General features: G+C 50.0%; 13 protein-coding genes across 13 annotated transcripts; 6 read left to right on the forward strand and 7 right to left on the reverse strand.

The window, feature by feature from the left end:
- Positions 1–54: 54 nt before the first annotated feature.
- Positions 55–2136, forward strand: rpL3 (60S ribosomal protein uL3; the record flags this gene model as incomplete). Its single annotated transcript, XM_056879885.1, has 7 exons — positions 55–100; positions 549–594; positions 669–700; positions 783–840; positions 905–1061; positions 1148–1821; positions 1881–2136. 7 exons carry the CDS (start codon positions 55–57, stop codon positions 2134–2136), a joined length of 1269 nt encoding a protein of 422 aa, XP_056725204.1.
- Positions 2137–2533: 397 nt separating this feature from the next.
- N7487_012156 (uncharacterized protein) lies at positions 2534–3466 on the forward strand (the record flags this gene model as incomplete). Its single annotated transcript, XM_056879886.1, has 2 exons — positions 2534–3056; positions 3189–3466. The coding sequence occupies 2 exons, from the start codon at positions 2534–2536 to the stop codon at positions 3464–3466; spliced, it is 801 nt and encodes a 266-aa protein (XP_056725205.1).
- Positions 3467–4783: 1317 nt separating this feature from the next.
- On the forward strand, positions 4784–7061 carry N7487_012157 (SKN1/KRE6 family beta-glucan synthesis-associated protein; the record flags this gene model as incomplete). Its single annotated transcript, XM_056879887.1, has 6 exons — positions 4784–5424; positions 5479–5659; positions 5715–5816; positions 5883–6405; positions 6464–6941; positions 7001–7061. The coding sequence occupies 6 exons, from the start codon at positions 4784–4786 to the stop codon at positions 7059–7061; spliced, it is 1986 nt and encodes a 661-aa protein (XP_056725206.1).
- An 873-nt stretch (positions 7062–7934) lies between these two features.
- Positions 7935–9063, forward strand: N7487_012158 (uncharacterized protein; the record flags this gene model as incomplete). The annotated part of the gene is made up of 3 exons (XM_056879888.1): positions 7935–8151; positions 8350–8546; positions 8668–9063. The coding sequence occupies 3 exons, from the start codon at positions 7935–7937 to the stop codon at positions 9061–9063; spliced, it is 810 nt and encodes a 269-aa protein (XP_056725207.1).
- A 560-nt stretch (positions 9064–9623) lies between these two features.
- On the reverse strand, positions 9624–9848 carry N7487_012159 (uncharacterized protein; the record flags this gene model as incomplete). Its single annotated transcript, XM_056879889.1, has 1 exon — positions 9624–9848. The coding sequence occupies one exon, from the start codon at positions 9846–9848 to the stop codon at positions 9624–9626; it is 225 nt and encodes a 74-aa protein (XP_056725208.1).
- Positions 9849–9860: 12 nt separating this feature from the next.
- On the reverse strand, positions 9861–11376 carry N7487_012160 (PDK/BCKDK family protein kinase; the record flags this gene model as incomplete). Its single annotated transcript, XM_056879890.1, has 4 exons — positions 11251–11376; positions 11045–11193; positions 9994–10985; positions 9861–9924 (listed from the first exon to the last, which is right to left on the reverse strand). Exons 1-4 carry the CDS (start codon positions 11360–11362, stop codon positions 9861–9863), a joined length of 1317 nt encoding a protein of 438 aa, XP_056725209.1. The 5' UTR covers positions 11363–11376.
- A 1580-nt stretch (positions 11377–12956) lies between these two features.
- Positions 12957–13238, forward strand: N7487_012161 (uncharacterized protein; the record flags this gene model as incomplete). Its single annotated transcript, XM_056879891.1, has 1 exon — positions 12957–13238. The coding sequence occupies one exon, from the start codon at positions 12957–12959 to the stop codon at positions 13236–13238; it is 282 nt and encodes a 93-aa protein (XP_056725210.1).
- Positions 13239–14253: 1015 nt separating this feature from the next.
- On the reverse strand, positions 14254–16125 carry ade13 (adenylosuccinase ADE13; the record flags this gene model as incomplete). Its single annotated transcript, XM_056879892.1, has 8 exons — positions 14254–14504; positions 14558–14622; positions 14675–14753; positions 14805–14877; positions 14927–15043; positions 15098–15825; positions 15904–15990; positions 16074–16125. 8 exons carry the CDS (start codon positions 16123–16125, stop codon positions 14254–14256), a joined length of 1452 nt encoding a protein of 483 aa, XP_056725211.1.
- A 287-nt stretch (positions 16126–16412) lies between these two features.
- Positions 16413–18416, reverse strand: N7487_012163 (EXO70 family protein; the record flags this gene model as incomplete). The annotated part of the gene is made up of 3 exons (XM_056879893.1): positions 16413–17791; positions 17848–18065; positions 18133–18416. 3 exons carry the CDS (start codon positions 18414–18416, stop codon positions 16413–16415), a joined length of 1881 nt encoding a protein of 626 aa, XP_056725212.1.
- Positions 18417–18755: 339 nt separating this feature from the next.
- Positions 18756–21141, forward strand: N7487_012164 (putative phospholipase A2 (PlaA); the record flags this gene model as incomplete). The annotated part of the gene is made up of 2 exons (XM_056879894.1): positions 18756–19025; positions 19057–21141. 2 exons carry the CDS (start codon positions 18756–18758, stop codon positions 21139–21141), a joined length of 2355 nt encoding a protein of 784 aa, XP_056725213.1.
- A 366-nt stretch (positions 21142–21507) lies between these two features.
- N7487_012165 (putative phosphatidylinositol-3,4,5-trisphosphate 3-phosphatase) lies at positions 21508–23251 on the reverse strand (the record flags this gene model as incomplete). The annotated part of the gene is made up of 3 exons (XM_056879895.1): positions 21508–23054; positions 23109–23193; positions 23249–23251. The coding sequence occupies 3 exons, from the start codon at positions 23249–23251 to the stop codon at positions 21508–21510; spliced, it is 1635 nt and encodes a 544-aa protein (XP_056725214.1).
- A 449-nt stretch (positions 23252–23700) lies between these two features.
- Positions 23701–24135, reverse strand: N7487_012166 (uncharacterized protein; the record flags this gene model as incomplete). Its single annotated transcript, XM_056879896.1, has 1 exon — positions 23701–24135. The coding sequence occupies one exon, from the start codon at positions 24133–24135 to the stop codon at positions 23701–23703; it is 435 nt and encodes a 144-aa protein (XP_056725215.1).
- A 748-nt stretch (positions 24136–24883) lies between these two features.
- Positions 24884–26962, reverse strand: N7487_012167 (pentatricopeptide repeat protein; the record flags this gene model as incomplete). Its single annotated transcript, XM_056879897.1, has 2 exons — positions 24884–26272; positions 26339–26962. 2 exons carry the CDS (start codon positions 26960–26962, stop codon positions 24884–24886), a joined length of 2013 nt encoding a protein of 670 aa, XP_056725216.1.
- Positions 26963–27045: the final 83 nt, after the last annotated feature.

A 27045-nucleotide genomic window follows, 5' to 3' on the forward strand; every position in this document is an offset into this window, starting at 1 on the left:
CCTGTCCTTCCTCTCTTTCAGTGTGTGATGTACGGTATGAATGTGCGAGTTACGATGACTACCAAGTTTCAAGCGCGTGCGCTGAAAATTCGTCATGTCTGTTCGTTCTCTTCTTTTTTATGATTTCTTAGTCTCCTTTCACTGTGAATTTTTTATGGTGCATTAGGCATCCTTGAAGCAAATCATTTGTTTGATACTCTGGAATTTGGTAGAGTAAATTTTATAACATCTCCTTTCTTTTCTCATTAAGGTGTACGCACGTATAACTGTAGCACTCTAAATATGTTCGGTATTGTATTTCGGTCTATGTTTCATTCGAGCCCACAATGTGGATGTCCTAAAACCATATTGCTGGCCGTTTGCCTTGGCAGCAGCAAGACCCATAAAAATCGTCTCAGGGCCCGGAAAATCTGGACGACACGTGACAGGACCAGGGCTGGATTAGCTAATTTGGGTTATTGTGGGGTGCCTCAGGCTCTTGACCGCCAAGAGTCTCGCTTAGGTTAGCCCACACACCAAGCGTGCAAAATCAACTTCGACATTTCCAGATCGTCCTCCCACCACCTCGACGACTAACGATAACAGGGTCAAGATGTGAGTCTATCCCAATTGAAGATTCATATACAATCGCCATTGAATACAATTGCTGACCTGCTTTCGCTATTCAGGAGTCACCGGAAGTTCGAAGCGCCTCGTCACGGTTCGTGATCACCTTTTTCCTCGATATCGAAATTTCGAAATACGGCCTCTGTGTGTGAACAGTATACTGATTATATCTCCAGGCTCCCTTGCCTACCTCCCGCGCAAGCGCGCTGCCCGTCACCGTGGTAAGGTCAAGAGGTCAGTACTTTCTGAATGAGTTCGTGATTTGTGAATTTGTGCGCTGAGACTTTTTTTGCGACAGCTTCCCCAAGGATGATGCCAAGAAGCCCGTCCACCTTACTGCCTCCATGGGCTACAAGGCCGGTATGACCACCATCGTCCGTGACCTTGACCGTCCCGGTGCCAAGATGCACAAGAAGGAGATTGTCGAGGCCGTCACCGTCATCGAGACCCCTCCTGTATGTTTCCCCGTTGTGTGCGAAAGTGAAGGACGAAAAAAAAAAGCGACCGGACCCTAACATGGATTTTTTTTTCTTCTTTCTAGCTCGTTGCCGTCGGTGTCGTCGGTTACATCGAGACTCCCCGTGGTCTCCGCTCTCTCACCACCGTCTGGGCTGAGCACCTGAGCGATGAGGTCAAGCGTCGCTTCTACAAGAACTGGTACAAGTCCAAGAAGAAGGCCTTCACCAAGTACGCCAAGTCCCACGCCGAGAGCTCCGGTGCCTCCATCACCCGCGAGCTTGAGCGCATCCAGAAGTACTGCACTGTCGTCCGTGTGCTCGCCCACACCCAGATCCGCCAGACTCCTATCAAGCAGAAGAAGGCCCACCTTATGGAGATCCAGGTCAACGGTGGCTCCGTCGCCGACAAGGTCGACTTCGCCCGCAACCTCTTCGAGAAGACCATCGATATCGACTCCATCTTCGAGAAGGACGAGATGATTGATGTCATCGCCGTCACCAAGGGTCACGGTTTCTCCGGTGTCACCTCCCGTTGGGGTACCACCAAGCTGCCCCGCAAGACTCACAAGGGTCTGCGCAAGGTCGCCTGTATTGGTGCTTGGCACCCTAACCACGTCCAGTGGACTGTTGCCCGTGCCGGTCAGGACGGATACCACCACCGTACCTCTTGCAACCACAAGATCTTCCGCATTGGAAAGGGTACCGATGAGGGTAACGCCTCCACCGACTTCGACATCTCCAAGAAGCAGATCACCCCGTATGTTCCTCCCTGATATTTTTCTTGTGTTATGTTTCTTAATTCTAACATTTGTTTAGCATGGGTGGTTTCGTCCACTACGGTGAGGTCAAGAACGACTTCGTCATGGTCAAGGGCTCCGTCCCCGGTGTCAAGAAGCGTGTTATGACTCTGCGCAAGACTCTGTACCCCCAGACTTCCCGCAGGGCCACCGAGAAGGTCGAGCTCAAGTGGATCGATACCTCCTCCAAGTTCGGTCACGGTGCTTTCCAGACCTTCGAGGAGAAGAAGGCCTTCATGGGTACCCTCAAGAAGGACCTTGTGGAGACTGTTTAAGATGTTTAAGCCTATGGTTGGTGGTAGTGCAACGTTTCATATTCAATAAAAAAGCGAATATCCTTCACGATTTGCATGTAGCTGTATAATTGTCTGTAAATTTATATAAATATATCTAAAATGTATGTGGGAGAATTTTCTACAACAACACATCAATTTGGTAAATCGTTTCTTGGATCACCCATCACTTCAAAATATATATATCTGGTTCGGGTGTCTTGTCTTGTATATATATATTTGTACGTCTTTACGCACCCGAAATGTTGAGCTGCCTCTTTTTCTCTTCCTAATTCTTTCTAGTTCTTCCATATATCCAGTTACATCATCTAAACTCCTTTAAACTCTCTGTTTGTTTAAATATACGATATTCCAACCTCACAGGCCGGTGGTGAACAAAATGCGACAGTCCAAGGTCCATTGCGTCATCCCACACTTTTCCCTGCCAGCTTCAGCAAGAAATCGGGCTTTGCCAATCTCATCTTACACTTTACGATCAACCTTTCGAATCGAACACTCTCTACCTCAATACCGTCTCCTACACTGTTTATACCATCAAACGAGCCCAAGAACCCACATCCTAAACACAGAGCACCAAACGCGCCTCTTCCCCGCAACCTCAAGACCGCAACCACACACCAGCTCTTCTCTCCCCACCAAGTCCCCATTCTCAACCTCAACACAAATCATGTCCTCCGACGACGCCTATATGTCCTTCTTGGATAAAGCCAATGCAGATGTGAGCGGCAGCGCCCCGCAGCAAGGGGCCGGCACCGTCAAAACCGAGACCGTGCACAGCTCCCTGTCCGTCCCAAAGCCGCTGCAGTCCGTCGACGCATACTACATCTCCGATACAGACGAGCCCTTCGAGCCTGTGGCATTGAAGTGGGATGGTGCTGCCAAGGCCGCGTGGCCTAGTGCTGGTATGTCCTGATCCTGTCCCGATTCCATTTCCTAGTTCCGCATCCTCCTTCGTAGATACTCCCTTGAGAAAAAACCCCCCCAAGATAAATATCCTTGATCTGCCCTGCTAATCTCCACCTCCCTCACTGCAGACCAGCTCTCCTCCCTGATCTCCCCAGATACCGACCTGTCCCAGTCCATCTCCATTCTATCCCCGTCCTCCTTCGACCCGAAGAATCAATACTCCACCGCCCTGGATGCTGTCCGTGCCGCGGCTGTCGAGAAAGATTCTAGTGCCGATCAGTCGGCTGTTGAGCTGAAGGTCTACCGCGTTGAACAAACCAGCACCAAGATCGAGTACTGGGTTCTGGCACTAGATGCGCCTGAGAGCCGTCTTGTCGGTTTGCGTGCTAAGGCTGTTGAGTCGTAGATGGTTGAACTGTTCACATCCATAATGAAGAGAGCCCTTGGGAAGATAGTGTAGGACATAGTTTGTATTTTGTTATTTGATTGATATGTAGCTGTCTATTCCACCGAAATACGATATCTTATGAGAAAGCATCGATGTGCATCGGTACGTGTTACTCGCTGCCTTGGTCTTGAAATTGATAATACTGGCATGGAATGGATAATCAGAGGTTTCAACCTACCTTGACCTTGGTGTAAGGTGATCCTGACAGCTGTTTGTTCGGGATTTGTTGCATTCTTCAGGCCCGATGAGCTGGAGTTTGGCAGGACGCGTGTCAATGGCAGTGCAAAGCAGGTTGAATTACTCATTTAACCTTGAATGGAACAACTGTGGCAATTATTCTCGTAGCTACATGTTTTAGAGAAAGTAAAGAAATTGTATGCATCTCTCATGTTGCGCTGGTAGAACGGGGGGTCTCGGGCCATGTCTCATCTTCTCCGCTGATTCGCCCTTCGCTTCAACAACCCCCAATCTATACAAAGCAACCTTGAACTGCTATTATTACTACATCTGAAATCTCTTCAGGTTCATGACCATGTCGATCCCTGAATTCCGGCCAGCATTCAGGGCGGGCCATTCCTCGGGCCCTGGGAAGCAACGGGAATGCCGCACCCTAGAATAGCCCTACCCAGGGTGTGAGAGTCAGGGTAGAGCTTCAAAACCACCAGTCTACTTAAATCAATTGAACCTGACGGTCAATTGTATACAGAATATGGCGTTGGGTCATGGAACAACGTGCTGAACAGTATTTTACTATCGTCCACAGTCTATCATAAAGACTCGGGAAGAGAGAGGCCCAGAGAGGCCCAGACATACCACTGGTTGCCCCCTTGGATCTGTGTCATTCCTGTCTCCTCGTGAACCCAAACAAGACCCCTCGGGCCATCTAGGCTCTTCTTTTCTTCTGTGGTTTTGGCTTTATTTCTTCGTTTAGACTCTGTCTCTTCTATCGTGTCGCCGAGGGACCTTCGATGCTATCCGATCTGCCGTGCCCGTTCTTTCGCTAAAACATCGCACTGTTCAACTGTGCAGTATACCTACCTAGGTCCTCAGTCCTTACCGTTCAGATATATAGCGAGATCTTTGTGTGAAGAACCGCAAGAAAGAAGACGAAGCAGAACACAACATCATCATACCAGCCTAGGCCACGGATTCCACCACCGACTGATGCAAAAGTGCTGTTCTTGCGGCAGCAACCGAAGGTAGATAGCAAGGGCTTGCCAGTGCAGAGCAAACGAGTGTGTGGAGATTGTCCAGAACTTGAGAATTGACAATAAAATGTCGGACCACGGATCTGATGGCTCTGAAGGGAAGCCGACGCCTCACATCCGACTCAATTCGGGGCGTCAAGATCCTTTCCTCCAGACAAATGAGGGCTACGCGCCTCTCACATCGCGGACATTCCCTCGACCCCTGACACCACAGGGCCCCGACACGCCCACGGCGGTTGGCGCTCAAGGGATGGCAATTTCACCATACGCAGCATCGAGTGTCCCTGAGTCCTCCGAATTCCTGTTGCCTCCGAAGTTGCGGCCTACACAGGGACATGGTGTGAGTTATACTGATCGGCCCCGGTCTCCAGACAGGTGGTCTGCGGCTCGCTCGAGTATCAGCTCCATGAGTCGTGAGAGCACTTTCCCCTTGGATCCGTTCCATGACTCTAGGGCGCCTTCGCACGCTGGTAGTGAGGAGTACGATGTCAACACGCAGACTGTGTCGGGGAAGTTCAATATAATGCCTACTGATGGGTTGTTGTTATTCCCCGAGGATGTGGAGAAGGATGACTACATGCATAACCCGGACCCGGCGGACAAGGATCGGGATTGTGATATTTGGAATCGAAGGGGTATCCTGAATGTCGGTGGTCTGGCAGTTTTCACACTAGGTCTTCTGGTGCTTTTCATTGGTTACCCGCTCATGTAAGATGCTGGCTCGTTTGATCATCTCTACTCTTGGCTAACTAGCAATCACAGAACTTGGTTGACGGGCTTCACAAAACATTCCGATGGGGTATGCCACCCTGAAGACACGTTGTGTTTGGATGTTGGGGAACGGCCACTGTTGGAAAACCTGCGGAAGGGCTTGATTGACCCAGACACACCGAAAGAGGCACTCACCAAGAAAAGTGTCAATGGGAAGGAGATGAAGCTAGTGGTGAGTTATTTGATATCCCGCTAACAACGACAAGTGGCTGACGTTTCCATTACAGTTCTCCGACGAGTTCAACATGCCTGGTCGAACATTCTTCGAGGACGATGACCCGTACTTCCAAGCAGTGGATATGTGGTATGGAGTGACACAGGACAAAGAGGTTAGTACAAACTGTGTCCAAAAAAAAAAAAAAAAAAACCACCGCTCAAACACTGACACTGCCTAGTGGTATGATCCCGACGCAGTAACCACGGCAGATGGCACCCTCCAGCTTCGATTTGACCACTTCGAAAACCACGACCTAAAATACCGATCTGGTATGGTACAGAGCTGGAACAAGCTCTGCTTCAAGGGCGGCCGTCTCGAAGCCAGCATGTCCCTCCCGGGTGATGGACATATCCAAGGTTTCTGGCCTGGTTTCTGGGCAATGGGTAACCTGGCTCGTCCTGGCTATGCTGCTACTACCGATGGCATGTGGCCATACAGTTACCATGACGGCTGCGATGCAGGCATCACCCCGAACCAGAGTTCTCCTGATGGTCTCAACTGGCTGCCTGGTATGCGGTTGCCTGGATGTGCCTGCCCCGGCTCTGATCACCCAACTCCTGGTACTGCACGCAGTGCTCCTGAAATTGATGTGATTGAAGGTAGCACCGCTCCACTGTATGGTGATAGCGGTCCCTACGTCGGTAGTGCGTCGCAGAGTCTGCAGACTGCGCCATTTGATTTGTGGTACCTGCCTGACTATGGTGAGTATCTTTCAATCTTTCTATTATACAAAACATCTACTAACTAACCGAACTCCAGACTTCGCCGCCGTTTACGACTCACGCGTCACCGAAATTAACGACTACCGAGGCGGTGTCTATCAACAAGCCATGTCTGGCCTAACCAACCTAAACCACCGCTGGTTCAACGGCACCGAATACCAAACCTACTCCTTCGAGTACACACCAGGTGCAAAAGGCGAGGTGACGTGGTTTGTCGGCGCCGAAAAGACCTGGACACTGGACGCTCGCGCCATCGGACCTAACGGCAATGTCGGGCAACGCACGATCCCACTCGAGCCTATGGCACTGATCATGAATATGGGTATGGCGGATAACTTCGCGCCGCAGAATAAGAGTATCATTGATTTCATGCCTGCTATCCTGCGCTTCGACTATGTCCGAATCTACCAGGACCCCGATGATGAGAGCGTTACTTGTGACCCACCTGGTTATGAGACCACTGAGTATATTGAGAAACATCGCAAGGCGTACGATAATTGGAACTTTACGACCTGGTAAGTTTATCACGCTGGTTTTGTCTTCTTGTTTGCGCTTTACTAACATTGAATCTCAGGGATGAGGCTGGCTACCATTGGCCTAAAAATTCTTACATGCACGACTGTCCGGCTAAATAGATTATTACTTTCTCTTTTTCACTTGATCTCCTAAACTGTTGGTCGTTTTAGCGGCATTGTTTTCTGGCGTTGTTGGCTTTTTGGCATCACACTATATTTATTCTCGCCATCATTGATTCAATACAAACGTTTGGTTCTTTTCACTTGTTCCTTGTAGAACTTGTATTATATCTGTCCCAGTGGTCATATTCTAAAAGGAACACTGTCTTTGACGATATTCAGGATTGTGAAAACGGAGATACGGTATTTTCGCAGTAAACCATAACAAAAACCAAGGTTCCTGTTCAAGGCCTAGGGATATATTTCTAGTTCGACAAGGACTAACTTCCGATCGCAGTATCCTTGATATCCACTAAGCCCAATTAGGCGGTTCAACACCAGCAGCTTGCGCATATTGCCATCATGAGTCCTCACCGCCTACTTGATATAGCCACAGTACGGGGACCCACCCCGAGAGGGCACGAGGTTATCTCATCAACAAGCTGAATCGTCTATATCTCGACTTCTATCTGAAGTGCTGTGACCGCGTATGTTTGAAACTCCTTATTGAGGTGGCAATTCTTCCCTGTCAACCTATCTCCGAGAGATGGCCAGTCTCTCGTCCAGTTACCGCCAATATGTGTTCCTCATCCACTGACATTGGCTATAGATCAATCCTGAAGTCATACAATAAGATATACATGAAATTCTCTGTCAATCATAGACCTGAATCAAAGTCTACCACAGAGACATTATTACTTCCATTCTCACTAGTTACTGGTTGCATCTCGTCATCCGATTTCTGACTCCGCACCACCACATCAACTCAAAAGACCCCCTCTCAGTCTGCTTTTGACTTACCACTAAGTTATATCCCATCTCACTCTCTTCAAAATGTCCAACCAAGCCGTACACATTATCTCAGATACGGAATCTGAATCCGAATCTGACGGCGGAATGCAACTCGACGATCTGGACCGTGCCGACGGGATACCAATGTTCGACATCGGTGAAAATGGCGGAATTCCAAACGTGGACGGCATACCAATGCCCCGACCTCAATCAGAAGATGATATTTGGGGCTTGAACACATCAAATGGATCAGACACGGGTGTGTATCCCTCTTCCCGCCCTCGTTATCAAATCCAACTACGATCCATGATCCACCATCTATCTATCCCTGTTCTCCCCCAAACCGCGTGAATTCTTGCTTCTGTGTATTACACAAATACATGGCACAAAATCCCACCCCAATCCCAACTCCACCTAATACAACCACATGTCTACAAAAACTAATACCCCCCAAAAGGAAGATTCAACAGCCGCGCCCAAAACCCCCTCACAACATCATACAACCGCGCCAGCCCAAATGGCACAACAGAACCCGAAACCGCCTTCGAAAAAGATGCCCGCACACGCTCACATCTCCGCGACGAAAAACACGCCGCACTAGCCGTCCTCATGGACAGTGAGTTATTGGTTACATATGCACTTGCCTCTCGAGAAGTACGTTTGACAACCATACATACCCCCGACCTGACCTGACTTACCGTATCCTTCCTTCCCTTCATCCATTGCCAAACCTCGCCATAATTACAAATACAATTAAAACTAACAAACACAAAAGACAATCCCCCAAACCCGCCGGCGCTTCCTGGCAAAATATCTCGCTCCCAGCGACCCGGAAAAAGCAGAAGAACTCTACGACCCGCGGTTCTATATTGCGCCCGATGGGAAGGGCGGGGAAGGATCACTTATTCGTGCTCGGTATCGGGAGGTTATTGGGAATATTAATGATCATAACTGGCATAAGCCGGCGCATTTGAGGGTGATGGATGCGAAGAAGGCTAGGGGTGGTGGTTCGCGCTCCCTTGGGGGTTCGGGGTCTTCTTCTGGTGCGAATTCGCCGAGGAGGGTTTCTGGGGGTGTTGGTGTTGGAGTAGGAGGAGGGGGGGCTTCGTTGGTTGGGAGCGGTTTTGGTCGAAGGCAGGATCAGGTTGAGGATGAGGATGAGGATCTTTGAGTTAGGAATTGATCTATTTTTTTTTTTTTTTTCCTTCTTTCTTTTTTATAGCGTGCTGGTTCTTGCATGGTTGGATCTTGTTGTGGGATACTTTGAATACAGGGTATGTATGTATCTACTAAGGACGGATATGATACTATAATGTTTGTATTCGCTAAAGCAGATTAAAAGGAAAGTACTATACAGAGAAGCCAAATCAACGACAGAACCACCAGCCCAGAGAGGATGAGGAAGAGAACAAAGGAAAGAGGAAAATGGGTATCATCGAGAGGATCCAGAAAACATAATAGTTTCACTGGGGTTTTTTTTTGTGTTCTCTTCCCCTTTTTCATCTCTGGGGTATTACCTGAGAGTCTCAGGCGACGCGGTGGTACTGTAGTCCAACTTGTGAACTCATCTTCGCATTCTCATTCTTGGTGGAACAGCTGATCACAGATGCAGCCATCCAAAATATCCAAATCGGAGGAAGGGATTAAACAAGGCGAGAGAAATAGAGGAACCAATCAGAAGACAGAGAATAGCCAAGACCAAAGCCAAGGCTAAGCCAAGTGAGGCACGTCTTACATCTGTTCCTCCTCTCTTCTCCGCTTCTCCGAGTGAAACAGACTCTCCATGTCTCCTACTTGCTTACGCTCCGAAACCTCTCGGCTGAGCATGCGAGCGTAGTGGGCCTGGGCATTCATCAGTGTCAGTCCTCGAGACGGCGTGGGTTTGTATTCCGGGTCATTGTAAATTGGGTGGTGCAGGCGGTGCGAAGTGGTGATCCGGATCCGACCGTCTCTCATGACAGGTGATTGTCATTGCAGGGGCTCGGAGCTTGAAGAGAGACGGTTGAGATGGAGGTAGACGTCAGTCCCGTAACTATGGAGATCAATTAGCAAAAGAATTTTTATGAAAGATAGGTAGTAAGAAGCAGAGAATTTAACATACCCCTCCATACTGATCAACTTCAAATCACCGCCAAAGTACCGCGCGTACAGTCGGCTTATCGGTAGGCCATATCCAAATCCAGCCATTGGCGCTTTGAAGTCGTTCTTGTCGAAATCAGGGTCCAGGTTGGGCGTTTGCTCCACGGTGGTGTACATGTAGGTCCAGACGAGAGGGATCGATGACCGGGGGATACCACCGCCCTCGTCGGAGATCTTGATCGTGATGTCCTCTTTGCCTTCGGCAACTATGACCTTCGTCACGGGGAATTCATCCTTATCGGCACCATGTTGTTCGACGACCGCCCGAAGCGAGTTCTTGAGGGTCTCGAAGAGCATGTGCGATAGGTGTCCAGGAACATACATGAAGTTCAAGTCCTCCTTGCAGACCAGCTGCACCTTGGGCGACTCGAAAAGACCGTAGTAATCCTCGCAGACGAAGCGGGCGTTTTCAATGGCCTCGAGCGCGATGTCCCGAACATTGGTCTTGGTACAAATTATTCCGACATAGTTGGGGTGTTTGATGTGCGTTTGTTCCGTGAGTGCGATGTGTTGGCCGATGAGCATTCGTATACCAATCCTTGACATGTAAAACCGGTCGAGGAAGGACTGAATCGTGGAGTCGATCTGCATGCGCTGTCGTGCACGTTTCCATTCCAGGATGCCTTGCGCGACGGTGGTCACGACCCCATCATGGCGTCGCTTGATCTGTTGGAGGGTCTTGGCGAATCGTTGGTTGTAGTCGTTGAGTTCCGGAGGCCAGTCTCCGCGGTCGTCCGCGGGGAAAAAGTACCGTCGGCCTGCCGCGGCGTGCGCTTTTGCAACACCATTTCCATTGGCTGCGGTCACGGATGACCGGTACTGTCCTTCACGCACACTGGGATTTTGAGTTGTTTCGGAGAGGATTTTTGAAGGGCCGCCGTTCATCCGGCCTGGTCGCAGTAGGCGTGCTTTCACTTCTTGAGTCAGAGTGGGGCGAGGAAGAGCAATGATTTCCTGGTATATTGGGTCAGGATATGGAACCGAGATCGATTGCCAATGGGTGAGTCACATACCTCAAATGACTGCGCATACCAATCCTGGACTTTTTTGATCGATGGCATCTCACTGAGTCCGTCTGGCAGCTCACCCAGATCCTGCACGCGATGTGCGAGACGGATCGGGAGCTCCTCAGAGAGAAATTGAGAGGCGCGGAATAGGGTACCTAGATGAGAATTAGATATTGACTCGCGACAGTGCCAGATTGGTTAGTAGTTCATACCTGTTGAGGGACGATCACCAAATTGAACCATCTGCCTTAGCGAGACACCGGTTGCGGGGAAGCTGGCATAGTGTCTGATGGTGTCCATCAGCCTTTCTGAAGGCTTCCACATGGTGTATATTGGCCGAATGGCCTAAAAAGATGTGTCTAGAGAGTGTTTTTATCTGAAGAGAAATGTGGAGGAGGAAGTGTGAGTAATGCGAGTCATCGGAACGTTTTCACTGCCGAGGTCAAGCGGTCCCCGGGTTTTCTCCGCTTGCGCTCTCCGGGGACCGGAGGATTGGAAGATCACACGACTGGAAAATAAGCAACGTACGATTTACAGAGCTATTGCTTATAGTTGATTTTCTTTTTTTTTTTAGGGGAGGTTCTTCTTCTTTTTTTAAATAAAATAAAGAGAAAAGTGTTATAATAATCCCCAAGATACTAAATTGACATGTACAACTCCGTTCACCCGTATCCCAAGTCGGCCTATGACATAATTATAGCTGCCTCAGGCCTAAAAGGGTAGCGTGCCATGACAGGCCTGAGGCATGACTCACATGCAAGATATCAAATGGAATGTTGGGGACATGTGAAACTACCATCTACCCGGACCCTGTCTTAGTTTCAAGTTCAGCTGACCTATGAACCTTGCAGGTAACAAGAACTCCCCATTTAGTAAAGGTTGAATTGAACCTTGGAAATATACCTAATCCGTACTCTGTACATATAAATGGGACTAACTGATGAGTCATCGTCACGCAACCTTGGAAGGATCTTTAGAATAAGAACAATGGTATGATTTAGGCTAATAATATGTCAAACATAAGTGTATGGAGTACTAGAATCTATACTTGACATAGCTTGGTATTATATACTATATAATGTCTATATAACAATGCTGGATTCCCTCTCAAATGATATCTATTTTTATATAGAAAGAGATATATATATGCATATACATCTACATTATAGTATGTTATAGATGATAGAACTACGGAGTACGGAGTATATAACTGTGCACCATATGACCCAGGTCGATAGGACCGTGCATAATCTAACATTTTGGTACTTTTGTCAATCCTCCCCCCCATCACCCCCCTTTTTTAGCCTTTCAATAGCCATCGCTAAAGAAAATGACACTTGTCGAACACCGCGGCTATCTTGCATTTTCTGGCGCAAGCACTCTTTGTTCACCTTAATTGAACAATTCCTCAGAAGAATCTTCATTTGAAGATCCGATATCCTGATATCCTATATCCTATATCCTTTATATCCCATAGAGAAGAAAGAAAAGAGAGAGAGAAAGCCATAAGATGATGCAACGGGCCACGTTCCCACCGCTACCCATTCACCCGTCCAACAGATCCGCTTTCTGGAGACTCAAGATTCCCTTTTCGAGCTCTTGCTGTTGTCTAGCAATTATTGTCTCTGACTGGCTATTCATCGGCCCCTCCTTGTTTTTTTGTGTGCGTTGGCAAAATAAACCAATCTCCCTGAAGGGAAAAAAAAAAAAAAAAAAAAAGAAAACAATCAATTGTGCCCTAAAAACCTGTCAAAACTTCAAAACCTCAAAACCTCATCTCTTCAATTCCTTGACCTGTGCACCCGTGACATCTTATCCTTTAACCCCCCCCCGGCATATAACATAGCGAGAGGAAAAAAAACCCCGTCCTCCGAAAGCAAAAACATATATACCCTCCGGAATTCTACAGTCCACACAAATGTCTCGTCGTCGAATATCCCACAGCGAAATGAATGAGGCCCTCGCCTACCCCTTCATGCAGTCCAACGGTCAATCCAACGGTCAACCCCCTCGTCGAGGTCCTATCGAAGGTCCCGATGGCCGTCGTCTCATCCGTCGCGTCACATGGCGCTCCTCCACATACAAACTCATGGCCACCCTCTGGGTGCTAGCCGTCCTCTACATCGTCTGGCTAGTCCGCGACCTCTTCATACCCTCCGAATCCGAATCAACCCCTCCTGCTCAACCCGAACAAAATTAAAAGCCTCATGTGTGGGGAGGGGCAGGCAAAGGATTGCGTTTCTTGGATTGGATCCTTTTCCCGGAGAGTGGGGGGTTTTCGCCCATTGCGGATTGTTACGCGCCAACGTTGGCATTTTTTTTTTCTTTTTGGTTCTGTGGATATTTGGGTCTGAGAGGGTAGACTGGTCTTGGGCAGAGATGCATTTGGCGCTTCGGGGGAAACCACGCCTTTTTTGGCCCCTGGAGAGATTGCGCCGAGGAACCACATCCACACGCGTGGGCTTGATTTGTTGCAACGGCCGTTTGGGATTTACGCTTGGTGGCTGACGGAGTATCTCCGGGTTATTGGCAATGACGCTGTTGGATAGTTCGGGGGGAATTGTGTCACTTGCCAATGATGTGCTGGTGGATTCGAACTTTGCCAGATCTTCACTTTTGGGGGTTTTTTATGCCATGGTCGTGACCTTCTCTACGGACTATATCTGCTGTTCGGCACTCAATTGACCCCCAAACAGCTCTCTTTTTTTGCTTTCTTCATTCGTTTTATTTGCATTTCTGTTATGATTGCATGTCCACAGCGTTCTATTGCATATAGTTATGATTACCATGCAGGTTGATAGCCTGAGCATTTCTATCTTCTCTCTTATTCTTGGGGCGGTTCAATTGTCAGTTTTCTTTTTTATACAGCAAAAGCTTGGAATATCCTATATCTCTCTCTTCTAGTAAGCTTCCAAGGTTGTCTTCTCTTATCAGTCTTGTGTCTATGACACACTTCAAAATTGACCCCTCCTATCTAAACCCCTCGAAGATTTGCGCGGGGCATCGGGGAAGCAGGGAAGTGGGGTGGGAAATTTCCCTCAGAGATATCCACAAGTGGAACATAATGCCTTGCATTTCAATTTGTATACACACATGTGACTCCCTTCTCTTTCCTCTATCGGACATCTCATATCTCCCCATCTCCGTCTTTTTATATAACTTTTTTTTTTTCACATTCTAACATATACATAGAATACGACTGTACTAAGGTACCCTTAAACGTACAGAGCAGAGGTCTCGCCCTTGGCAATGGTGCTGGCGTAGGGCTTGAGGGCAGCGGCCACCTCGGTGCTGGTGAACTTCTCGACCTGCTGAGGAGCACGGCCGACGAAGGTGCTGGCATCGAGAAGGGTGTCCAGCTGAGGGATAATGGGGTTGAAGAAGGCGGTGCGGCGGATGCGCTCGATCAGGTCGTTGTCCTTACCCTGCTTCTTGACGTTGTCGGCAGCTTGGTGGGAGAGAACACCTAGGTATATTAGAATTCCGGTTCGGAATGGAAGATATGAGACAGAAACTTACGGATCTCCTCGTGGGCGTCCTGGCGGGAGAGACCCTTGGCGACACAGGCCATGATGATGTTCTCACTGACATTATACCGTTAGCGATATCCATTAGATTAGTTGGATGTAGACTCACGTGGCCATGAAGGGAAGCTCGTCGTTGACGCGGCGCTTGATGACCTCGGGGTAGACAACAAAGCCGGAGGAGACGTTGTCTACTACTGGTTAGCTATACTCTTGAGCTTTTAATGATTCTGAAAACTCACTCAGGAGGATGAGACAGGCGTCAGCGGTCAGGTACAGCTCCGGGATGCTGATACGGCGGATGGCACTGTCATCCTGGTACAAGTTAATAAAAGACTCCAAATGAATCCCGGGGTACACTTACGAGAGAGCGCTCGAACCACTGAGCGGAGTAGGTGTCCAAGCCGTCCTTGGGGAGGTTCTGCAGGTGACGTCCGAGAGAGCAAAGACGCTCCGAGCGCATGGGGTTGCGCTTGTAGGCCTACGGATCATTAGCCAAAATGCCCAAATTAATACAATAGAAAAGCAAACCCACCATGGCACTGCTGCCAATCTGGTCCTTCTCGAAAGGCTCCTCAACCTCCTTGAGCATGGCAAGGTGACGGATGTCAATACCAATACGCTCGCAGGTAGCACCGAAAGAACCAAGAGCGTTGCCGACATCAACGTCGATCTTACGCGAGTATGTCTGACTGGAGATGATGAAAGCGGAGCTGAATCCAGCCTTCTCAGTGACAAGATCGTCCAGGCTCTCGACCTTGGCGTGGTCGCCGTTGAAGATCTGCAGGAAAGAAGCTTGAGTACCGGTGGTACCCTTGACACCACGGAATCGCAGGTCATCACGGGCACGCTCGAGGTTGCGCAGATCCATCAGGAGATCCTGGATCCAGAGACAAGCACGCTTGCCAACGGTAACCAGCTGGGCGGGCTGACCGTGAGTGAAGCCCAGGCAAGGGAGGTCCTTGTACTGCTGAGCGAACTGGGACAGCTTGTCGACAACAACAGCCAGCTTGGGGATGAGGATGTCGAGGCCGTCGCGGAGCAGGATCAGATCGGCATTGTCGGTGCAGTAGCATGAGGTGGCACCCCAGTGGATGATACCGGCGGCGGCGGGGGCAACCAGGCCAAAGGCGTGGACGTGGGCCATGACATCGTGTCTGCGGCGCTTCTCCTCCTCGGCGGCAACGGCGAACTCGTCATCCTGGATAACCTGGTGGGCCTTCATCTGCTCGATGGCCTCGGCGGTGATAGGAAGTCCAAGCTCTGTAGCCATGATTCAGTCAATTTGGGTGTCTTGCTTCAACTACCTCCGATCTCGGTTGAGCCTCAACTCTCCCGTACCTTTTTGAGCCTCCGCGAGCCAGGTCCAAAGCTGTCTCCATGTGGAGAAGCGCTTCCGGGGGGAGAAGAGGTACTTCATCTCATTGCCTAATTAATTGAATATGATTAATTCTGATCTATACAATTTCGGGGTTGCCCCTCCTATAGAGGGGCAGTCGGGACCGACTTACTCGCATAGCGCGAGTTGAGGGGAGTCTGGTAGACATCGTTGCTTCCGGACATGGTGTCGGTAGTTGTTTGAGACGCTCAAACGAAGAATTGAGCAACGGGACGGAGGATAAGACAGTGACAAGGCAATGTGCGAGCAATGAATTTTTGCTGCACTTCGATTTTAGCGGGGCTTATCAGTCACGTTATCGGAGATGATCTACATGTCACATGACACCATACGATATGCACATGTTTTTACTGGCGGGCAATGATCCATAGGTAGTGGTAGCATACATTATTATGATATTAGCTCGTGTAAGTGACAGTCCTTCGTGATTTCAATTTTTCGCTCAGGAAAATCAAGCCAACTGCGCCAGCTGTACCGATAGGCTTGCCTTGTCGTACTTGATGTATTTGCCGCGGCCTTTATCGATCTCCACATATCGATCGTAAAAGCGCGCATACAAGGGCTCGAGAACGGTTTGCAGCTCACGAGTCAGCAAAGTGCGCACTTCGCGCTCCATGTGAAGGGTTTTGTGCCGAGACACCATATCATCGAAGCTTGCGTTGAATGCCTTGAACTTGTCCTTGATCGCATCCTTATCCTTGGACGACAGCGACTTGACGATGGCACTTGAATCCACGTTGCCGCCAGAATTGCGCTGGGCGCCACGGGAGGTATACTGTACATCAAGAAGGTACTGAGAAGTTTCCTTCCATGCATCGAGATAGGTAGACGTCGCGCGCTTGCGGAAAGTGTCGATCCGGGCGATACTGTCGGGGGTGCCCAAATAACGTGCCAGCTCTGAGCTCTGTCGGATCGACCGGTCGACCACGCAGAACACGTTGGACAAGAACACACCAAGCGCTGCCTTGGATCGATGGAAAGCCCGACCTCGAGCTTCTAGGGAGGTCATCAAGGACTCGATCATATCTAGAATAAAATGTGACAGAAGTGTGCCGCTATCTGGACCTACATCCAGAGGAGCTGAGCCGGCGGCGTTGGACTTGGCACGCCAGTTTCCATCTCCCAAAGATGTCAGGATAGAAGCCAAAGGACCCGAGTATCCTGTTAGTGTGGCCAATGAGCTCATCACTTCCTCCACAAGAGGCACCGATCCACCGTCCGGTGGGAGTGGTGCGGTAGCGGCTTTGCGCTTCGTTTCCTCGAGCAATTCGGAAAGAGACGACTTTGCAGTCTCGCGTACAGGCCGAAGAGCCTCCATCAAGAGGCTCTTTAATTCCGCGGCCTTGGAATCAATTCGATAGGACATCGCAGTCACAATTTCGATGATCTCAAAGGCCAAGAAGCAGTCCGTCATCAGATTGGCCTTTATATACTGGTTGAGCTCACGCAGTGTTTTGGAGTATTCGCCCATGGCCGGGTAGAAGGTAGCCTGTAACGCCAGACCCTGCTGATCTCCCGTAAACATTTGCACGATAATACCGTGCTCGGTAGTTATGAAGGCCTCCAGCGCATTGGAGTAGATACCAATACCATTGGTACCCTGCCTGTAAGGACCATCGGTAGGTCGCCGTTTGACGGTATTGAGGGATGCAATGGCGAGATTCTGCAAACTGGATGAGATGTATGGTCCTCGTACATCCGCATACACCTTCAACGCGGGGTTATCCCCCTTGCCGCGCTGGGATCCATGAATAGATGCGGAGCCGACCGCCGAGCACAAGGGCGCCATATGGGAGATTGTTTCTTCGGGTATGGATGGAAAGGAGAGATCTAAAAACGTTGCGCGTTAGTTTTGATCTAGGTCGTTTGGTCGTGATAACGCGTACCTTTGGTCAGATAGTGTAGGGGCTCAACCGGAGTGGCATGCTGGCTCAGTTCTCCCCGTAGCAGTTCTTGAAGTTTTGCGCTTCCAGTGTTTAAAAGAGAGTTAAAGTCGGTGATCGCATTCTGATTTGATCGCAGGTTTGTTGTACTGAGGTCGACCAGCGCCTTTTCAACACGTTTCATCGCCGACAGGTACTGCGTGAGACCGGAGCTCTGTGGTCTGGGGAATAGTCAGCAAAGAAAGATACTTAACGCTGCAGGTCCAAATAGAGTAGAAAGACACATACCCTGCGCGAATGATGCCATCTTCTCGGTTCTTTGCATCGAGAGGCTGGCGGAGGCGGTCGATGGCGTCGTTGACCTTGTCGATATTGCTGTTGGTGATTTGAAGGGATTGGGTATTACTGTAGATGGGACCAATGGCTTCTTTGACAACTTTTCCTCCTGTCTCTAGGCGTACCATGGAGCCTTGTATCTTCTTCGTGAGTCGGTTGAGCTTCTCGAGGTTGGCATACAGGACCTCGACCTCCGCGCTCTCCTCGGCGTAGGCGGTATTCCTTGGCGCCACCATGGTTGATTGGGAAATGCAGTTCAGGCAAAATCAATCCAGAGAGATCATATCACATGTCATCCGGGCCCCTCATGTCCTTTGAGGCCAAATGGAATGTATTGATTGTCCCCTCCGAGCTCCATCCAGTGATAAGGAGCTCCGCCACGCTAGTCCGAAAGAAGCCAGCGACCCAGTCCGGCGCTATCACGTGTTCATGGATCACGTGAATGAACGACGTCATGCACCGAGGGCTGTTAACGGGTGGCTTGCAAGAGAAGGCAGGCAGGGGTTTGGGAATCCTTCAATGGATCCCACTGTATGCAGCAGGCCTCTTACCTTACCATTATCTCTCTGTCTACAATGGGCGCTGCAAGGGCCACTCGTCTGTGGACGGTACCTCCCGCTGCCCTAGCTGCATACACTGCGGGGGAATGGTCTCAGCCCAGACAATCAAGAGCTCAATCCACTAATTCTCGAGCACGACACAACAATGATCCGGAGTCCAGCAACTTCAATGCGGGCTCATATGGGGTTGGCGCGGACGGCAAGGACGATGGATCCATCTGGAACAACATCGGCCGCAAGCTCGATGGGGTTAAGCAAACTGTTGGCTCCGGCGAGTGGGTAGATGTGGGTAGTATCACAGACTACATCATCCCAGACTGGACGCGCTTTCTACCGGCTACCGTTCAAAAGCTTCAGCGAGAGCTCTCCTTGTCACCCGGCTCATTGGCAAACGATATCTGGAGGGGAGGCACAGGACCCCGACATCAACCCTGAGATTCTCCGCGACGCCGAAGTACGGGTAAGTGGGGATCTCTGCGATGAAGAGCAGGAGTTTAGACAGCAGCGACAACGGAAGGTTGTCAAAGCATTGTCATCCTACCTCAACATACCTGAGGAGGACATCCACCCCGAAGATGTACCGGTCATTGCGATGTGCGGCTCGGGAGGTGGCCTGCGTGCTCTAGTTGCAGGTACCGGATCGTACCTGGCAGCACAGGAAGCAGGGCTGTGGGACTGTATTACCTACACAGCTGGTGTCAGTGGCAGCTGCTGGCTGCAGACCCTCTATCATTCGTCCATTGCGCAGCGAAACTTCGACAAACTTGTCGACCATTTGAAGAATCGTCTTGGTGTTTATATTGCATTCCCACCGGCAGCTCTCGACCTCCTCACTACTGCTCCGACAAACAAATACCTTCTCAGTGGTTTTGTGGAAAAGCTGAAAGGCGACCCGGGAGCGGACTTTGGGTTGGTGGATATTTACGGGTTGCTGCTTGCAGCGAGACTCCTGGTCCCGCGAGGAGAACTCGGAGTCTCCGATATGGATTTCAAGTTGTCGAACCAGCGAGTTAATTTGATGAATGGGGCTCATCCCCTTCCTATCTACACGGCGGTGCGACATGAGATTCCTGTCGAGGCCCTCGAGCACTCAAACGACAAGACCAAGAAGCATCAAACGCCTGAACAGGTAGTGAAAGAGTCACGGAATGAAGCATGGTTCCAGTGGTTTGAGTTTACTCCGTATGAATTCTTTTGTGAAGAACTCAATGCCGGTATTCCTACCTGGGCTTTGGGACGTCACTTCAACGCAGGCCGCTCTGAGGTTTCCGCTGAAAACCTTCCCATCCCAGAGGTGAGAATCCCCGGGCTCATGGGTGTTTGGGGTAGCGCTTTCTGTGCGACTTTGTCCCACTATTACAAGGAGATTCGGCCTCTGGTCAGAGGTCTGGCTGGATTTGGTGGAATCGATTCTCTCATCCAAGGCAAGAATCAAGATTTGATCAAGGTGCATCCCATTGACCCTGCGGGTATACCTAACTACGTCATGGGCATGAAAGACCAGCTACCCGACTCCTGTCCAGACTCGATCTTCCGAAATGACCATTTGCGTCTCATGGATGCGGGAATGAGTAACAACCTGCCAATCTACCCACTCATTCGACCTGGGCGCGATGTTGACATAATTGTCGCATTTGATGCGTCTGCAGACGTCAAACAGGAGAACTGGCTTTCTGTGGTCGATGGATACGCCAGACAACGTGGTATCAAGGGCTGGCCCATTGGCGCCGGATGGCCTAAAAATTCGAGCCTCAAGGATACCGAGAATGCCCTGCGTGAGCCAGAGAACATCACCGAGGAACAATTAACAGAGAAACTCGCCGACGCCAAGAACAACTCTGGAAACCAGCCCACTGGTCAAAAGCCCAAGTCTAGCACAGATCTGGGTTATTGCAACGTTTGGGTCGGCACCACAGAAGAGAGAACCTCGAATGACGAACCTCCACCATCCAAACGTCTCTTCGATTCTTCCCACAACGAAGACCATTCTGAATCCGAGTTCCACCTGATGCGCCCAGATGCCGGTATCGCGGTTATCTACTTCCCTCTGATCCCCAATCCTTCCGCACCAGACACCCCTCCCAAACCTAAAGTGCGTCCGCGTGCAGCTGTTCAGTCCATGCGACAGGATAATTCTCAAACTAAAGACCCGGAACTGCCTCTCGCCCCACAGCCCAACTCGATCGACCCCGAGATTGATGATTTCCTATCTACTTGGAACTTCATCTACACGCCTGAACAGATTGATTCAGTCGTTGGTCTTGCAAAGGCAAACTTCTCTGAGGGTGAAGAGCAGACTCGTCGTGTTGTTCGCGCTGTCTATGAGCGCAAGAAATCCGATCGACTGCAGAAGGAGGCCGCAGAGCATCGGAAGAAGATGGAAGGCTTTGTGCCGCTATAATTCTGTGCTCTTTTACCCTGTCAACTACCACTCTGATTGAAGCTGCATTCAAAACCACGCCATCGTGGATATATACGACACTTGTTTCACCTTTTTATCCTCGCATACCCCTATCCTTTCCTTTTCCTTTTTCCTTTTTCCTTTTTCCTTTTCTTTTTTTTATTGGTCTGAGTTAGATAAACCTGGCATATCTAGATCCATATCTATCACGTTCCTAGCGAGCTGCGATATTCTTCATTTATGTATAGTACAGAGTAAACGGGCTGTGAAAACAATCAAGCATAAAAATAATCATGTCAATGGTATATTTATAAATGCACTATGCACTATGTATTACTTATGCACTTGTACAAGCCCTGAGTAATGCTATGTCCCCCCATTCTTCGCATAATTCGCCTTCACTCCCTCAAGCTCTTTACTATACACCTTCTTAGCATTGACCTTCCGGCCTTCATCATCGGTAGTAGTTGTGGTCTCATCATCACTCCCAGCAAGACTAACATCTCGACTATCACCCGTCTGCTTCCGCAGTCCAAGTTCCTTCTCCAGCGCATGTCCCAGCTCCTTAGTCTTGTCCGAGATACTCGCAGCAGTACTTTTATGTGACGAGCTCTCAGAAGGACGCCGGTTCTCTTTCTCATCTCCCTGTGGCAGTCCACGCCAGTCAGGCGGCTCGCTTTCATGGATGGGATCACCGGGCTTGGGCTCGCTAATCGGCCTCCCAGCTACCGGCACGCTGTCCTCGCTCTTCTTCCCTTTCCCCTTGTCTTTACTCGCTGCACTGGCTTCCACAGTCTCTGCGGCAGGATATCGCCATACAACTTTCAGCTTGTCTAACGCGCGGATCCCCTTCCTCGCGCTTCCCTTGATCCCATCCATCGCGTCCCATTCTGTCTCGAAGACGCCCGAGTCGTGCTCGGCTCCGCCTTCGAAGTAGGGGTTGAACCAGACGTGCGCGATCGACGTTACCATCGCGAAGCCTGTGTAGGATGCTTTGCTGCGGCGCTCGAAGTCGATGTTCACATCCGAGCTGGGGACAATGATTGGCTTGTTGGGCTTGAAGATTATTGCCGAGATACTGTTACCCGCCGAGGACGATGAGCCAGAGACGTCGGATCCTGATACGGCCGGGGACCAGGTCGCAGACGAAGGGAGTGGGTTCTCGATTTTGGGGTTGGGGGCGGGATTTGGTGTGGTGGGCTCGTTCCCCTTGCCAGAATCTTGTTCCTCAGACGTCGAACCCCCGTCTTCAACGATGGTGCGCTCATTCCGATGGAACAGATGAACACACTTGATTTTCTTCCCCTCATCCACATACCCCTCCACCGCAACCTTAACCCCATTCCTCAACCCCCAGATGTGAACTTCTAGGATCTCCACCGGCCGCTCGACATATTGCTTCCCCAGCTCATTTGTCCACTTATCGATGTACCCGACATACCGCAGCTGGCTGGGGATGCTAACGCCGTTCCCGAAACCGACCCGCATACGTCGATCCGTAAACCGCTGCAGCGCGTCTTCCTTCTTCCACCCCTCCTGGCTAATCAAGTATGCGCACGCGATCGTCCCGCTGCGTCCTTTGCCTGCTTTGCAGTGCACGACGGCGACTCGTTCGTTTTTGTCCGTGTCTGTGTTTGGTGATTCTTTTTCCTTGTCGAGTCGTTGTAGCCAGTTCCGCATGCTGCCCATTATGTTTGGAATATGCGCGAATGGCGGTGGGTGGTGGTCTGGCCACGGGAAGTGGTGGATGCGTCCGTAGACTTCTGAGTCCGGATATCCTGTGCCTTCAGCACGGAATTCCCAGATGCACCAGTTTGCGCCATGTTTTGTATCGAGGAAGTTGACTAGGGCGTCTAGTGGGTTGCGGTAGGCGCGTTGTGGGTATGTTGCTGATGGACCGGAGGTTGCAATCACTGTATATTAAGTTAATAAGGGGCCGAGTTTCGTAGAATTGATGAGTGTGCTACCATTGTCTGTGACGTAGCAGAGATCTAGTCCTGCTTCTGGGTGTTGTTGTCTTGGACCGGCGACTATCTGGCGGAGAATTGATGACTGGTGATATTCCAAGGTTAGCAGTTGGAATATGATTGAGTGAGAGCTGGCATACCATTTGTAGAATATATGTTTATAAGTTGTTCCACCAGAATTATGTGGAAAAGATTAATATACCAAGACAAGACAAGACAAGAGCAGACAAGACAAGCAAAAGCAAAAGCACGGGCTATTTTTGAGGCGCAGCCGATGATGTCACCGGGTCTATTAAGCCCTCTCCACAGACTCTTTAAGTATACTCCTAAGTATACTACTATACTACTATATAAACTACTAGTTATATACTTATACTCCATGTATATTATAACAATCCATTTGTGCATCATACAGTCCCAAACTAAGTACATGAAATATTTCCATTAGAAAATCCCAGAAAATTTCCAATCAAACCACAGGTCGCATGCTCATCAAAACAGACCCATTGAGACCACCCATTACATTAAAAACAGAAAACAGCCAAATTCCCCCCTTAATTCAAAAGAGTAACAGGTCAGGACAGGTAGCAATTTAAGCAATACCGTACTCCTGAGTAGGCTTCATAACAAACTGAATCGGGTTGTGGTCAAGAACGGTAACATTCTTCGCGCCGTGCTGGAACCAGGTCGCCAGACTACTGTCACTGAGCACGGATTTCCAAGTGTGGGTGACATCGACATTCCACTCCGGGTTTGCAGCAGGGGAAATAATGGTGGTGATGTTCTTGTCATCGCAAGCGGTCTTGTTGCCTGCGATGCCGGTGCAGTGGGTGCGGAACTTGGGAGTCATTGCGTTCTCGCGGCCGACAATATCGTATTGGTACGCACAGCCACCTTGGGAACAGCCCACGGTGAAGTTGGAGACGCTCCAGATAATGTCGTCGGTGATTGTCTGGGTTTGGAGGGCGGCTGGGCGTGCGGTGGCTAGGCCAGCCAGGACAATTGGGAGGATGGCGGTGAGTTGCATTTTGGATTATGGAATTAGGGTTCTTTTGGGTAGAAAAGAAATATAGGGATATTTTAATCAATGAGTAGTTTGAATTGATAAAATAATAAGGAGGGGGAGAGGGAGGGAATTATATAGTTGATGAAGCGGCAGGCGTTTTACCCTTCCCGACGGCTGCCCTTGGCACCCGGAAACACGCGCCGATCACTTTCAGGGGAATGTTGTGAATGACTTTTCAAGATTCGATACTATAACAATACTCGCTTGATCGCTTGATCGCTTGATAGCCTTCGAATCATCAAATCAGTCGCCGTTTGGCACCCATACAGGTCTTACTGCCCGATAGTTACCCCATCATCGTCATCAAGATCTTTCAGTCCGACTATTTATAGTACAGGGATCCACCAACAGGGAACAGGGTCTATGGTTCATGCTCCCAGGGGTTTGCTGTTTTGTAATAATGATGTGAGAACCTTGGAACAGAACGGAAATAAATTGCTATGATACTGGGGCAAATGTGGGTAATACAAGTGCGAAGAGATTTATAGTACAGGATATATACATATTGACCGAGGTCAAAAAGTTGTGTGTGACATGCCCAGAAAGGGAATTGGTGCTCTATTCCTGGGGGATTGTGTGGCTTGTATTAGCTGCATATCCCAGGCAACGTGCCGTCAAGGAAATGAATATCCCGATCGAGATGAAACCAATGCTCTCAAAAAGCACATCGAAACGATTCTACCAGTTTCATAGTTTCACCGTTTCAGTTTCACTTGGACTTGGCAGAACCATTGTCATTGCCACCGGCTTCCCATTCATCCCAACCCTCCTCTCTCATGTTTTGCTCAATGGCAAGGCGACGTCGTTTCTTCTTTCGACGCTCTTTGTTGTAATCACGTCGCTGCTCATCTGACATGTTCAGCCGACGAACCGCCGGGGGTACAGGGTGGCGACCAGCTCTCTCGTTGGCTTCCTTTTCTTTCTGTTTCAGCTGTAGTTCCTCATCTAGCTTCCTCACATCGTCTCGAATGAAGGGGTGATACTGCAGTCGCATCGCAAACTCGTCCACAGACCCGGAACAGATCTCACGAATTTCCGCTTGCGTTTCAGGGCTGAGTCTGGCGTCCCGCTTCATCAGGTCTTGGAAGTACATGAAACCGGACCGGAAATTCCCCGCATCCAGACACATCAGGATGATAGACTCGAAGGTGACACCGTTCGGTACGACTCCAAGTGACGCCATCTCTTTCACCAGGAACATGCCCGATTCGCGGTTGCGGGCCGTTCGGCACATCCGAATTAGCGCGTTGTACACTCGGACGTCGGCGCCTTCGGGGCACAACGTATAGAGCTCTTTGTAGAATCCAACACCATCATCCACCACGGATGGGTCCTCATGGGCATCGTGTTCACAGAGATCCGCGATCACACGGACAGAATCGATCGGAATAGCTCGTTTCGCATTCTTCAACCGCTTGAGAATCTGCCACGCCTCCCGACGATCAACTTTACTTTGTATCATGTGCGCAAGAATACGCTCCGTCGAGCTATCTGCCAGAGGAATCTGAGCTTCATGCATGGTGCACAGCGCTTCAAATGCAGCAGGCAGATCACCCGCTGCCACGTGCGTCTCAACAAGTCTTTCATACTGTGTGCGCTGGAGCGGGATCCCGCTCTCACGGAGGTAACGGAACACAGAGCTTGCCATCTCTGTATCACCAGCCTTTGCAGCCATTCTCAATACGTCATCGCAGACTTCAACGAGCGGATGCATGTAGCCCAGTTCAACCATCCGTCGCCACACAAAGTGTGCCATGGGGTAATGGCCCTGTTTCCCTGCCTCGGCCAACACGTGCATCCAAAGTCGATGGGTCATGTCGTGGCCCTGGTCGACGCGCGCACGCATCACGTCGTACACCTCATCCAACTCTCCGTGGTCGCAGAGTGTGTAGACAATTATACTGTGTAGCCAGTTTTCCACAACTATATCCTTGCGCCCCATCAATGCAACATGCTCGAGCGCAAGCTCGATTTGGTTCTCGCGGAGAAGACCAGCCGCCACAAAATGCCACCCGGCTGGGCTCAGCGTGAGCCACCGGTCTCGGAGTTTGTTGAGGATTTCCTGTCGTAGGAGGTAGTCCGGATGTACAGCGAGGACCTGTGTTAGAAATTGAATGGTTAGCTTCGCTTTGTATATACAGCTTGGTCCAACTGGATAACCCACCTGCAATGCACCGTGGAGCGTTCCAGAGTCCGCGGTGATGCCGTTATTCTCCATCTCCTCCAGTAGACCGCGCACAAGCTGCGGCGAGCCCCTCTCGTTATCGGTGTTTGCCAGGATCAGCGCCTTGTAGTGGCGAGCATTCGGCTGGACATGACGGTCCCGAATCAGTAGTCGCAGGATCTGCGTTATGTGTCGAATGTTCGGCTTGTTGTCCATTGCATATTGCAATCGGGACTCTAGCCCTTCATTCGTTTTTCCTAGGAGGTCGTCTTGCACCTTATGCGTTCGTGTGTATAGCGGACCTTTTCGTCGTGTGGGTGGCCCGGCGTATGTTGGATCTGAAGTCAGACGAACGTCACGGTATTCATTCTCGCGTGGCTCCCGTGGTTCACTCCGATCATTATGATGTCCTGCATTATATGGGACTTTGAAACTATCGCCGCCTGAGGTGTTGTAGCATCGGCGCGAGCCCGAGCTTGGGCTAGAAATCGAAGGTAGTGGGTGTAGTCCTGGGTTTCGTCCCTTGGATTTGGGGAAGGCCGTTGATCGACTGAGGTTCAAAGCTGTAAATGATGGACACAGAGAGTACCATAGCCCATCGAGGACCAATGCCCGCCGCGACATATCCGCTTGTGGCTAATTGATCGGAAGCTTAGCCTCCGCGGATTTGATCTGGTGTTTGATATCACGTGACATCCACGAATATT

This window comes from Penicillium crustosum (assembly GCF_028827405.1).
Source record: "Penicillium crustosum strain IBT 35664 chromosome Unknown utg000005l_segment0_segment0, whole genome shotgun sequence".
Lineage (NCBI taxonomy): Eukaryota > Fungi > Ascomycota > Eurotiomycetes > Eurotiales > Aspergillaceae > Penicillium > Penicillium crustosum.